The sequence below is a fragment of the Brassica napus genome, chromosome C5 (assembly GCF_020379485.1).
Source record: "Brassica napus cultivar Da-Ae chromosome C5, Da-Ae, whole genome shotgun sequence".
In the NCBI taxonomy this organism is placed as follows: Eukaryota; Viridiplantae; Streptophyta; class Magnoliopsida; order Brassicales; family Brassicaceae; genus Brassica; species Brassica napus.
In genome coordinates, this window is record NC_063448.1 from 51732568 (window position 1) to 51747286 (window position 14719).

Genomic DNA, 14719 nt, shown 5'->3' on the forward strand with positions numbered 1-14719 from the left:
GAGTTTGTTTATAATAGTCCAATCGTTTGACCAAAACCGAATACTGATGGTATATTCCCACCAATTAAGAAAAGCAAAACAGAAAAAAAAAACGATTAAGGTGAACAATAATGTGTTTATTGATTGTACTAATGAATAATTTATAATTTTAAAATCTTTATACATTTATTTCTTAAACATCCAAATGTTTAGTTCTTAATGAAATTAGGTTGAGAATTTTCTAAACCTAAAAACTAGTGTATGTACTAAATCCTAACAAATGTGTCCTTTTGTTTCTGCACCTAAATAACGAAGTTGAAGTCACTAGAATCAGCATACTCCATGCCACGTACATAGGCCTCAATATCATGTGGAACACAAAACTCCTGTTTAGAAAAAAATTATTTTCAATATCGTACTGCATTGTTTCTGCCCATAGAATTTGTGGTAAGCCACGATCGATTAATACACATATTTATTCATATAAAATAACGAAAAATAGGTGGATACCATGCCTCATCTTTTTTTTTTTAATAAGTTTGATCGGCTAATCTGGTCGGCTTCACATATTAGATTAGTCCGAAAGAGTATCACACTGCCTAGCCCGAATTTAGAATATTTTCCGATTAATGCCAAAAATGAACTAATTGTCTGTTACGGTTCACCAAGTTAACCACATGGACTAAACCAAACCTAAACTGACCAAATAAAGATAATTTAGTTTCGAGAAAAATTGAATTTAAAACTGATGTAAATATATACCAAACACCAAAAAATTACCACTAGACTACCACCATTTGCTTATATAACATGGTATGATACATAGATACCACGCATCATCGTCGTTCTGGTCGAGTTTATGGAGTTTATTATTGGATCTTTAATTTAATATAATCCTTCATGAAATATGCCATATGTTATCTAGCACTAATATTCAAGTTGATGTTAAAACAAAATAAAAATTCCAAGTCCTTTTAAATTATATTGTAGTCTTGTAGAGTACTTGTGATTATTGAAGACGATATGCTTGACCAAAAATACTAATATCAATGGTTTTGGCAAATGAAACCACAAAAGTGCCCCCGGTTAAAAGTTATCCTAGATCGTCACTGGTCAATGGTGTGTTATTTTGATTGCAGATTTTGGATCCACTGCCGGCTCTAATATATGCTGTGCAGGTCATGAAATTTCTCAAGAAACTTATTGTAAAGACGCTTAAGGACCGCAAAGAGTCTCGAGATAGGTTGGTTTCAGCCTCGAATTCGGGTCCTAGGGACGAGAATGGTGATCCGAGCAGCAGACAGTTGTTGCATCTCATGGAAGCTAACAAGGAGGAAGGTTTAGATACCTTTGAGGTGGAAATGAAAGATAAAGAAGAGTCTGCAGAAGAAGAAGAAGAATATGCAGAACCTAGAGAAATTCTTGGTGTAAACTCGTCTCTGATTATAATAACAATGGAAGTTTTGGAAAGAAGCAGAAAGGTTGGGAGGAAAAGAGGAAGATGAAGAGGACAATTTCGAATGCTAGTTATATTGTTGGACGTGTGAATTACAGAGTTGAGCTGTTTGAAGCTTGACGATGAAAAAAAAAGATTACATTCGTTCATGTTTTTGATCCAACTTTGGGATTTTTCTTGATTTTGATTTTGTGGGAGGTTGCTTGTGTATCAAGAAATGCTGCATGCTATCTGCTTATAGTGTCAAAGATAAGGTTATAACTTAAAAGAAGGGCAGAGTGTGTATCTTTCCAGGAGCCGTAACTTGTCTTCATCACAGAAGACGTATGTTCATGTCAAATGATCTTTACAAGGATTGATAAAAAAAAACTTTGATTGATCTTATAATCCTAAGTCACAAGGATAAACTACAGGTATAAGATGAACGAATGCAAGATTATTATATATACCTGTGGAATACATTTTGTCCTTTTCTTCTCAGAGGCTGTTATGTAACTTGTGTTTGAATAGGAAATACTACAGAGAACTAGTTACCATACTATTCAAAACTACTCGGATGAATTTTAATTTCCTTGATAGTAATTAATGATTAAACAATGCATGTATCAAATCTCTGAGAGGACTCACCTTGATCTTCTGCTAGTCTCAAATAAGTGAGAACAAGTGTGTGTGTGTGTGCTGACGAAGATTCGCTTAATCAAATTGTATGAGCTTAAAGTAATTAACCTGCATTAGCAACATCATAGTCCTTTTTTGTGTTTATAAGACTTCAAAATTTTAAAACCTAATAAATAATATTCTCTTATGGAAAAACTCCTAAAACTATTTTTAATGTGGAAACATAAGTATTATTGTTTTACCAAATTGACCATGCATTTTATCATTGATGATTATTACACATAGAACATATATCACATATTACAATTACAATAACAATCCATTTTCCAGGACAAGCATCATATCATCACATGAGGGGCAAGTCTTAGAATTTATTAGCTGGAAGAGAAACGACAGTAAATCTTAAGTAAATAAACAAGCAATTATATTCAAGCAGAAGCTGATTATTTCTTAGTCAACGCAACGACAAGAGTGACACTCGTTTTGTTTCTGCAGCTCGCGTGTTGTGTCACATGGCGAGCATACTTATCAAACAAGATATCGATAACATCTTCTCCAAAATGAGCAATAAGCATTGGTTCAGTAACGGCTCTTACAGATTTGGCTTCATTGTATCCCGCTTCATAGTTATCTTCTTCGTTGTTGTCGCAGTTACTATGGCCAAGATCAAATCCATGTGTTTCTAAGTCATTGATTTCAAAAGAACCTTCGTTTTGTATCACTTCTTTGAGTTCTTGCTCGTTCGGATCATAAAATGGCATGTTGAATGCATCCAGTTTTGGTTTACTCACTAGGCCATGTTAAAAAAGAGATTGTTGTGATTTTTATTTTTTTGGACAACAGATTGTTGTGATTAATAATAGTTATAAGTTATAACTAATGAACAATTTGGTTATATATATATATATATATACCTCGAAGACTAGATCACCGAGAGATTTTGATAGCAGTGTCCAAATGTGACAACAATCTCTATAAAATTGATCACTGTTAAGAGTGTTTCTACCGATGAAGGTAAGAACCATCCGTCCATTAGAGACAATTTCTTCAGAACGTAACGTTAGAAACATTGAGAAATCTCGTTGAAACTGATTCAAGTAAGCTTTGTATGCACTTTGAGGACTTGAGTTTGATATGTACGCATTTTCCTTATTATTTTCGAGATTTTCTGGAACCTATAATTATAAAAACACAACTCCGCCGTTTAATTATCAAATAACTCAGTTTTATGTAAACGAAAATGTTATAACAGCGTCTAAAATTACCTTAGAGAGCCAATGGAGAGCGTATGAAGAGTGTATAAAATGGAGGCTATTGCGAGAGAAGAGCCTAGAGTAAAAAGGAACCTGGTGCTCCATAGACGAAACACGATGCTTGGTTTGTCATCATGATCTCCTTGTTGAAGAAGGGCACGAACTTGAACGTGTTGAAATCGTTTTCTGGAAGATCATTGAGACAACAGTCGATTTCTGGAGGGTTTTGATTCGAGTTTTGGCACAACACATTGATGGTGTTGATGATCTCAGAGATAGCCAAAAACGTGTTTTGCCCCGAGGAACAACCCAATTCAGCAACTTTGATATAGTTAGGGAAGTTTAAATTCATCATCATTTCTTCTGTGTTTCTTACCAAGACTGGTTTGGCCATTGATAAAACTCTTCACTGTGAACCAAACAAAGAGTTAAGTAATATCTCGAGACTATAATCATGTTTCCAAAAACAAAACAAAAAATTCGTCCACGGTTGATTGAATCACAATTTCATATAAGCAAGTCTAGATTATTCTTCTTATATAGCACCTCTTGCCATTTGTTGGTTAATATTTTAAATTAAATATTCACCATAATGAAATGATAATTTCGTTCCTTCTGATTTACCAAATAAGATTAATTTTGTTATTTAAGCTAAAAGGAAAAGAATATTGAAGAACCTGAAGTAGAGAATTGGCGGAGTAACTGTTGGCTCCAACTCCACCACTCATACGTAAAGCTTTCACAAATGCATACTCATCGTCACTCTTTTCATCAGTATACCTACATCGCGGAATACATAGATTAGTAGTGGACATGGACATGCAATATTAACTAGCATATATATATGTAAATGTATTGTGAAACAGTTGAATCAAACAAAATAAGTGTGCTAGGTGTTGTAATTATGAATTAGAGAGACGAACCTCAAGGAATGAACGGTATCGTTGAATCTTGAATCCATCTTTTATCGTACTTATTAATGGTATGACTCAATGAGAGTTATTTGAAGATTTGTATTGAAAATGCAACTCGCACTTCAATTTATAGAGAAATGGAACTTAATCAAGTAGCATACTAAAAAAGGAAAAAGTAGCATCTTAGCATATAAAAAGAACAAATACATGAAACACAGCCATGTGTAGCAAAGCCGATGCCCTTTGTGATAAATTAATACCACTAATAGATACTTAACATTAGACCCAAAAAAACGAATTCTATAAAAGATTCATCCAGATTTTATGTTTTTTGTTGACTTTAATTCAGTTAAGATAAGTTTACAATTGAAAGGACGTGATAGTAATTATTCGTAATTATAGCAATGTTGGTGTGTTATATTTAGATGCGTGTGTGTGAGTTTTTTTAAGGATGTTTAGTTTCCAGCCATAAGAAAATAAAGTTAAAACAATAAGTTTTTTTTACAAAAATAAATCTAAAAAAATCACCAGTTAGGTGATATTAAGACCTTAAAAGAGCATATAGATAGAATCCATCGAAAATTGAGATAGTAGTAACCAACAGACTGTTTTGTACTAATTCTCAAGGCGTAAGCATTACTGACCAACCTTCTCATTGAATAGTTGTTACAACCAAAGAGAACATGGCGAGTCAAAGAGGATTGTGATCTCTTCTTATAGCTTCCACTCTATTTTGCAAGTGAAAGTAATGCTTCGGATACAAAATATCATCATGAACATGAACGGAGGAGTCCATAAAGATGACAAGGTTATGTCGCATGTTTACCATCGATATGGAAGATCCAAAATTAAGGGCCAAATTGTCAAAACATAAGCTTGGATCCTTGAAACTGTCACTTCTTTTATCTACAGTAGCAACTTGAGAAGAACACAAAATCTGGGGATCTATCTCTATAAGATAAATTTCCACCAATTTTGACCTATGATAGTATAACAGTGGCCGTTAACTTGTTAAACAGAGAAGAGAAACAACCTGCCACCAAAATGTCGAGGAGGTTAAACAAATCAACACAACACAAAACCGTCGCTCCACAAGGATCTGGAACTTACGACAAAACCGTCGTTCCACCAGGAGCCAACAACTCTCAAAAACTCGGGTCAGAATTCATAGAAACCCGAGTAGATAAACTCAAATCGTCGGAAAATCATCGGATCTGACCCAAGAAAAATCAACTCAACTCATTATGACCAGAAAACACATACAAAAAATATGAAAAGATAACAAAATGGAACAAAAAACAAAAACAAAGAAAAAAATTGGATGATTCCCGGTGACCGTGCCAGGAGGCAGCGGCCACCAGAGAGAGAGAAGAGGTGTGTGTGAGTTACATATCGTAAATTAAGAGTTAAACACATCCAACTAGTTGAAACTTGAAATTAGTAATAATTTTGGATTTGGTGATGTTCTAAGGTTATCATAGAGATTGTTGTAGAAGAGTGTTTTTGGTGGTCGGGAAGTTTTGAGTCGTCAACCTAAACTATTCTAAGACTACCCACAATAGAGATCATGTTGAAAATCAGTTTCAAGCAGTTGAAATCTTTGCAATGAGTGTGTTATAAATTTAGTTAATCTAGGTGGCATCAACACTCGTTGCAAAGTTTCAACTGTTGAAACTTTTTTTTTTTGCCCAGTGCTGCAATATGTCGTTTTTTGATTGGCTGTGCAAATTTCTTTTGTTTTTTATCCTCACTCAATAAATCAAATGCATTTATTACATAATAAAACTTTTAAAAAAAATCAAAATTCAAGGTTTTTAATATAATCATTTCATTTTGATACAGGAAAAAATGTCTTTTTTCTTTATAATCAACTAATTTAATGTTTTATTCCTTCTTTTTTGTTAAATGGATTCTAATAATAATCATTTTAAAAAATAAGCTAAATATAATAATTTAAAATAAATATTATTAAAAGTTATGTTATTTTAGTTTTTAAGTTAATTATTAATATGTAATTATAATGTTGTAAAAACAAAAATATGAATTAAGAGTTGTAGAGTAGGGTGTTAAATTTTGTAAAACAAACCATTGTAGAGGTTTAGAATGAAATGGGTGTTGAATAAATTAGGTGGACGAGAGAGAAGATTATGTGGAATGTTAAAATAAGAAAATAAGAGGAGCATTAACGCAGGTTCTTAAATGTGTTTCTTAAACAAATTGGATTTAAAAAAAAAGAAAAATAGATATAAATACTGAAGACACGGTTCTTAATCAAGGGAAAGAGGAAACGTCTCTTAAGAGACATGTGTCAAAAAAATCAGTGAGGAAGCGAGAGCGGGGGACTTGAAGTTCGAAGGAATTAGTTTAACCTGTGGTTTAGTTTTTTTTTTCTAGGTTTACTTTTTTTTTAATTATGGTTTAGTTTTGTAAACCAAAATATATTTGTAAATTAGAATTAAATTAATAAAATAAAAATTAATTTATTAATTATTAATTAATTTGCAATTTAATTATTAATTAATTTGCAATTTAATTATTATTCAATTCGATTCAATCCATAATAGCTAATTACTATATATTATGATTTGGTTGAAATGTATGGCGTAAATTTGGACGTGATGAAAACAACAACTGAGCTCGGATGCTGTTTTCAAATTATTATCGTTTATTTTACTAATTTTTGCTTTATGTTTCTTTTTAAATCTATGTTTAAGATGTTATCTTCTACTATGTTTTATTTAATCAATAAATTTTAAGTTTAATAAAAAAAGGTCTTTTTGCAGAATTGACCTATAACTTAAAGTCAAACACAAAACTAACCTCTTTTTTTTTAAATTGGTTTTGCCCTATTCACCCCACAAGTTCATATAATTTACGAAAATGCCATCAATTTTTTTTTTTCTTTTTTTCTTCGAAAATGACATTTTTACTCTCTCACCCTCATCATCTTCAAGTAATTACAAGATTGTCATTGTCATCAATACCACAACCACCATGAACAACCAATTTGAAGCTCTTAATGCTCCCAAAATCGATTTACCCTTCTTTTTTTTCCATTCTTGTGAACTAAACACAACATATCTCTCACTTTCTCTCCACAATGAGCTAAAAAAACCCAATATTTTGATTCTACATTTTTTATGGTTCATAGATTCATAGAAGCTAACGATTCTGGGTGGGTTACTTTCGTTTGTGATTATGTGTGCTTGGAGAAGTCTTATGTATGCTAAGGAACTTATCTCACCAATTTAAGGTATGACATCGAATTTTTTTCCAGATCTGTTCGTCAGACGACTTACTTGGGAAGTCGTCTGGCTGTAGACAACTTACCTGGAAGTCGTCTGGTCAACGCAGAGGTTATTTTTGCAATTGACTTTGAAATCTGTAACCTGAGACGACTGAAAGTTAAGTCGTCTGTTTTTGTTTGGTTTCAAAAAAAATTCCAAAGAACCTAGACGACTTACATTTCAGTCGTCATAGGTTAGTTTTGCATTTGACTGGATAATTTTAGAAGTTTGACTTCCCCAGACGACTTACATTTCAGTCGTCTGGCAAAATTAAAATAATAATATTTTTTTAAAAGTAGACGACTTACAGTTAAGTCGTCATAGGTTAATTTTGCAATTGAAAAAAAACACTTCAAAATTTAATTATACACAGACGACTCATAATTCAGTCGCCCACGAGACGACTTACTTGTAAGTCGTCCACGAGACGACTTACTTGTAAGTCGTCCAGGATTTTTTTCCGAGATTCTGGTCAAACCTCGTAAATTTTGGACGACTTACATTTCAGTCGTCTCGTGGACGACTGAATTATAAGTCGTCTGTATATAATTAAATCTTGAAGTTTTTTTTTCAATTGCAAAACTAACCTATGACGACTTAACTGTAAGTCGTCTACTTTTAAAAAAATATTATTATTTTAATTTTCACTAGACGACTGAAATGTAAGTCGTCCAGAAAAGTCAAACTTCTGAAATAATCCAGTCAAATGCAAAACTAACCTATGACGACTGATATATAAGTCGTCTAGCTTTTTTGGAGTTTTTTTTTTAGCCAAACAATAGTAGACGACTTATTTTTCAGTCGTCTGAAATAACAGATTTCAAAGTCAATTGCAAAAATAACCTCTGTGTTGACCAGGCGACGTATAGTTTAGTCGTCTGGACAACTTATATTGAAGTCGTCCACGTCTTCTTCGCTAGTTTTTAAGTCTTCTACGTTAGTTTTTGAATAACTTGTATTTTTAAGAGTGATAAGTAACTTAAAACTCATATTTACAAAATATGTTCTCTCCCTTAGTTTTACTAAATTTGACTAAGTTTTTCAACGCAAACTTATAATAAAATATGATATGCTTTGACTAGTTACTATTGTTTGTTTCCATCTCTTAAGTATTATTGGTATAGACAATAATGATGACTATTGTTGTGAGTTGGAAGAAGGGTTAAAATGCTTCTTAAAATGTTGTATCAATATAAAGCTACCAACATTCTTGTTTATTAAGATGAGAAAAAGGCCATTGGAGTTTATTATTGCATATGAGAGATCCAAAGATAAGAAAAAGGCTACTGAAGTCTATTATTTCATTGATTTGTAAATGTGTAAACACATTGTTAGCACATTTAATACATCTTGGAAAACATTATTACTGATTTTACAAAAAATTCACAACTAAAAGAGTAGACATGCAATTCACAAAACAGACCACAAACAAAACTATTATAGATCATTCTTCTACAAAGACAAGCTTGGATTCCACTTGAGTAGACAAGACCACACGACTTTTAAGCAGTCCAGACGACTTCGAAGAAGTCCAGACGACTTCCAGGAAGTTCAGACGACTTTGTCAGAAGACTTTTAGGAAGTTCAGACGACTTCCAGACGACTTTACAGGAAGTCCAGACGACTTTACAGGAAGTCCAGACGACTTTACAGGATGTCCAGACGACTTTGTCAGAAGACTTCCAAGAAGTCCAGACGACTTCCAGACGACTTCCAGACGACTAACAGGTAAGTCGTCCCAGAAGTCTTCCAGATCTGAAAAACCTGCATATTAAATCCAGATCTGAAAAACCTGCATATCCAAAAACGTTCAAATGGCTTAAAAACAGAAAAAAATGAGTGAAAGATTAGATAAATCTACCTTTACAGAACACACAAAAATACATATCTAAAAATAATAGATCTACCTTTAAATTAGTGGAAGATGAGTACCATCTAATTAAAAACGTGCAAAAAGATAGATTAGTAAGAAAGACATGAGACAAAACTGGAAAATTCATATAAAGTTTGGTGTTTTCAAGTCAAAGAGATTAAAGTGGGTTTGGAGAGTTTTAGTTTGGGAAAAAAGTAAGAACTTTATACAACAAGAAGTTACCAAATGAAGAAAAATCAGACATAAGAACTTACCAAAATGCTCAGATCTATTATGAAAGGGAGACTTCGTCAGAAGACTTTCATGAAGTCCAGACGACTTCCTGGAAGTCCAGACGACTTCCTGGAAGTCCAGACGACTTCCTGGAAGTCCAGACGACTTCCTGGAAGTCTAGACGACTTTGTCGGAAGACTTCCAAGAAGTCCAGACGACTTCCAGACGACTTCCAAACGACTAACAGGTAAGTCGTCCAAGAAGTCTTCAAGATCTGAAAAACCTGCATATCAAATCCAGATCTGAAAAACTTGCATATCCAGAAACGTTCAAATGACTTAAAAATAGAGAAAATGAGTGGAAGATTAGATAAATATACATCTATAGAACACACAAAAATACATATCTAAAATTAATAAATTTACCTTTAAATTAGTGGAAGATGAGTACCATTTGATTAAAAACCTGCAAAAGAGATAGATTAGTAAGAAATACATGAGACAAAACTGAAAAATTCATATAAAGTTTGGTGTTTTCAAGTCAAAGAGATTAGAGAGAGGTTGGAGAGTTTTAGAATGATGAACATTACATTTTTGTTGCAGCCATTTGAGAGGAGGAGAGAGAATGTGTAAATTTTTCTTTATATAGGGAGACAAAAAATCCAATTAGGTTAAATATTTTTGACTCAGACGACTTCCTGGACGACTTACATTTCAGTCGTCTGGTGAAGAAATTAAAACAGACTTACATGTAAGTCGTCCAGAAGAGTTTAATATTTTTAGCTGGAAATTAAATATTTTTAGCGGGAAACTAAAATTGAAGACTTTCCAGACGACTTACAAGTAAGTCGTCTGGTTTAAATTATTTAAGCGGGAAAATAATTTTCTTAAAAAAATTTAGGCGGGAATATTTGGACGACTTACATGTAAGTCGTCTGTTTTAATTTCTTCACCAGATGACTGAAATGTAAGTCGTCCGAGTAAATTATTCAACAGACGACTGAAATATACGTCGTCCGAGTAAATTATTCAACAGACGACTGAAATATAAGTCGTCCACACCCTAAACATAACCCCTAAACTTAATTATCTAATTAAAGACTTCATAAAATCAAATCAAACTTGAAAAGTGTTTACTATACACATAAATAAACACATATAGGTGAAAACTAATTTTTGAAAAAAACATTTTAGTTTTCCAAAATCTAACCCTAACAATACATACAATACTACAACATATGTTTGCCAAACTCCTAAACCAAAGTATTTCATGATTCACTACTTCCACTCATCTATCTTCAAAACAAATCAATTTTATCATATCTTAATTTATATCACTTAAAACTGTTTATAATTACTTGATTTTTATTTTTCACACATCAAAATATTTTTTTACAAGATTTATAAATTATTTTTAAAATAAACCGGTACCAGACAACTTACACTTCAGTCGTCCAGACGACTTCCAACATCTCAGACAACTCAGACAATTTACTAGGGCTATATTCGTAAAAATGGCTTCTATTTTTTTGTTTGGTCACAAGGGGCTGAGCTGTAATTTCACTAGGCTTTTAGGTTAGTTTTGCATTTGATTCAAATTTGGGTATAGGTTTGGGGTTAAAATCAAGTTGTGAATTAGTTTTGGCAAAAACTCCATAAAAAAATGTTTAATAATTTTTTTTAAGAACCCTAAATTAAGAGATTTGCATTGTAGCGTATAAATGTTTAGGTCTCTTAATGTAGTCTCTTAACTCACATTTATTACTTGAAAGTATTAAAAAAAATAAAAAATCCTAAATGGATCTCTGGAATAATCATGCTCTTAGTCAAACCGTGTGAGATTACGGTAATACTTGCATGGATTAGCAACACTAAAGTCCTTAAGTACTGTATCGTAGACTTTGATTATGATACTCGAATCTTCTGACCAAAAACGAATATTGATGGTATAATGCATGTGTAGTCTTACTATATGTATATCCTGCCGATAGACAAGCAAAAACAAATAAGAGAAAAAATCTGATTAAAGTGAATATTCATTTGCTCAATGATTGTGTTAATGAATAATTTATAATTCTAAAATTTCTATATATTATAAAATTCGCTTTTACTATAATTTTAAGATCTGTATATAAATCTTTTATTTTATTTATATTATTGATTGTATTTTTGCAATACTCAAATCTTTTGACCAAAAATAATATTAATGGTAAATGCATGCATAATCTTACTATAGTGTATATTCCGTCAATTAAATTTGAGAAAATCAAAAAAAAAATATAGAGAAAATTAGCTTTAATTAAGGTGAATATATGTTTATTTATTGATTATGTTAATGAACATTTTATAGTCTTAAATATGTATATCCATTTCTTAACTATAGATATTTTTTATTTTTACTAAAAGAAATTTGGTTGAGATGTTGTTTTTAACATCATTAGGTTGAGATGTTTATAAACCTAAAAAGCTATGTATGTACTAAGTCCTAACAAATGTGTCATTTTGTTTTCTCAAAAAAAAAATGTGTCATTTTGTTTCTGCACCTAAATACCGAAGATTATTGTCACTAGATACATCACGTTCCATGCCACGTACCTATATAGACCTCACATCATGTGGAACACAAAACTTCGGTTGAGAAAAATTTTCTATTGGTGCTGCATTATTTCTGCCCATAGAGTTTGTACGTAGGCCACGATCGACTAGTACACTCAAATTTCTTCATATAAAAGAAAGAACAAAAAGGTGGGTACCATGCATGGTCCTTCACGAAATATGCAATACATGTGATCTATACAGTACGATTGAGTGCCGAATAATTATTAACTAAAGATTTTCTCAACAGTTTTTGCTCTTCATTTGCTTGTTTCACATATCGAAACTGCTGGAACCGGAGAGTAGAAACTACAAAATACACATACTCGCGGATGCGTAAAAATTTTAAATGAGATATGTTAACATGCAATACTGCTTGACAAGCTCAAAAACTCGTCTCCCTGGTAAATGAATTCTTGGATCCCATTGTTCGAGACAATGTTTATGTTGAGTCAGAAGAAACTGATGATGGTTAGTATGTATATGCTCGAAGACATGCTGTGAATTAATGCTGTGCTGTTGAGCTTTACTATTGAAGTATTAAATGGTCGATCTTCACCAAGATATCAATGGTGATTACCATTTGCCAATAAAAATCTCATGGTTGTGTGTTGCACGTTAATTACAAGAATATGTTTTGTTTTAGTTCTGAAAATAACCGCTTATTCATTGGGTCAGATTAATAACAGAGAAGCAGAGTTTCAACAACTCGAACAGCCGAAACTGCAACTCGCTATTGAGCAATAATATGCAAGTTGATATTCAAAAAAAATAATATGCAAGTTGATATTCAAAACATAAAAAAAATCCAAGTCTTTTTAAATTAAACTTTAGACTTCTGTTTATAAAACACGATATTTTTTACCCAAAAAAAAAAACTAATACCAATGGTAATATGAAACTAGATCTCGACCCGCGCAACCGCGCAGATTTTTGTTTTCATTTATTTTTATATAAATATTTTATTTTCAATTTTAAATTGATATATATTATAATATATATATGTGTCTATCAATTTTTAAAACAAAATAAGTTTATGGTATATTTTTTCATTGAATAGATTGTTTCAAACTTGCACATGTATTTGTATCTTCTTCTATATATATATTTTCGTATTATTATTTCATTATTAAAATCGTAACTATATATATAAAGATTAGCGAAATATTGTTTTATTTTCATATTCAAAGATATTGTAACATTTCACAAATTTAGATTGTTTTTAAAAAATTAAACTTTTCGCTTTATAAATTTATATTATCTAGTAAATAACTAAACATTTAGTTTTTGTTTAATTTTAAAATAAACTATATAGTTTAAAATTTGTTTTCATTGGTTTAAGGTAGTAAATATTAATCATTGTTAGATAATATGATTTTTGTTATTTAAAAAAATCTTTATAATTTTAAAAGTTAACATCGACAAATATTTAAATAATTAACATATGGAGGTATAGTATCACAACATTAAATTATATTTATTTAATTTAAATCTAATGGATCATCTAATTGTTTAAATTCAATTATTGATAGCCCAATAAAAATTTCTAGTAGGCCCAAATTTAAATGATAAGATTAGAGATTAAATATAACATGACTTGTTAGAAATATGTTCATTTGTTCCATTTTTTAAAAAATCACACATGAATCAAGGTTGTGACTTCTGTTTTAATATATAAGATATGATTTTTGTTATTTAGAAAAAATCTTTATAATTTTAAAAGTTGACTTCGACAAATATTTTAATAATTAACATATGGAGGTATAGTATCACAACATTAAATTATATTTATTTAATTTAAATCCAATAGATCATCTATTGTTTAAATTCAATTATTAATAGCCCAATAAAAAATTCTAGTAGGCCAAAAATTTAAATGATAAGATTAGAGATTAAATATAACATGACTTTTTAGAAATAGGTCCATTGGTTCCATTTTTTAAAAAATCACACATGAATCAAAGTTGTGACTTCTGTTTTAATATATAAGATGTATTGGTCTTAGTCTTACAATATGTGCATATGCTGATCTGTTCCAAATGCACATGTTCGACATGTAATCATTAACGACGGGAGAATCCTCAATAGTGGCTTGTAGAACAGATGCGGCATGGAATATTCAATCGAAGAGAGCTGAACTGGCTTGGATTTTCACTGATTCGACTGGTTCACGGATTACGCAAGGTGCTACAACAAAGGATCTGATTAACTCGCCTCTAATTGCGGAAGCTATTGCTCTCCGATCGGCTCTCCTCTCCGCAGAGACTTTAGGGCTTCGAAAGCTCTGGTGCTTCTCTGACAACTCAACGCTCATCAGAGCTATTAACGCTGGCATGCAGATAAAGGAAATATATGGTATCATCAAGGATATCAAGCACATCTCCTCTATTTTCGTCGTTATCACTTTTAGTTACTTTTCTCGATCGATGAATGTGGAAGCCGACTGTTTGGCAAAACAGTCTCTTTCTTCATCTTTGTATTTGGTTCCTGTCATGGGCCGACTCTGGGCCTGAGTTTTTTTTTAAGTTTAAT

General features: G+C 31.6%; 1 protein-coding gene across 1 annotated transcript; it reads right to left on the reverse strand.

Annotated features, from left to right (window-relative positions):
- Positions 1-2496: 2496 nt before the first annotated feature.
- LOC106454180 (salicylate/benzoate carboxyl methyltransferase-like) lies at positions 2497-2814 on the reverse strand. The gene has a single exon (XM_013896342.2). It carries the CDS (start codon positions 2812-2814, stop codon positions 2497-2499), a length of 318 nt encoding a protein of 105 aa, XP_013751796.2.
- Between the last annotated feature and the right edge of the window lie 11905 nt (positions 2815-14719).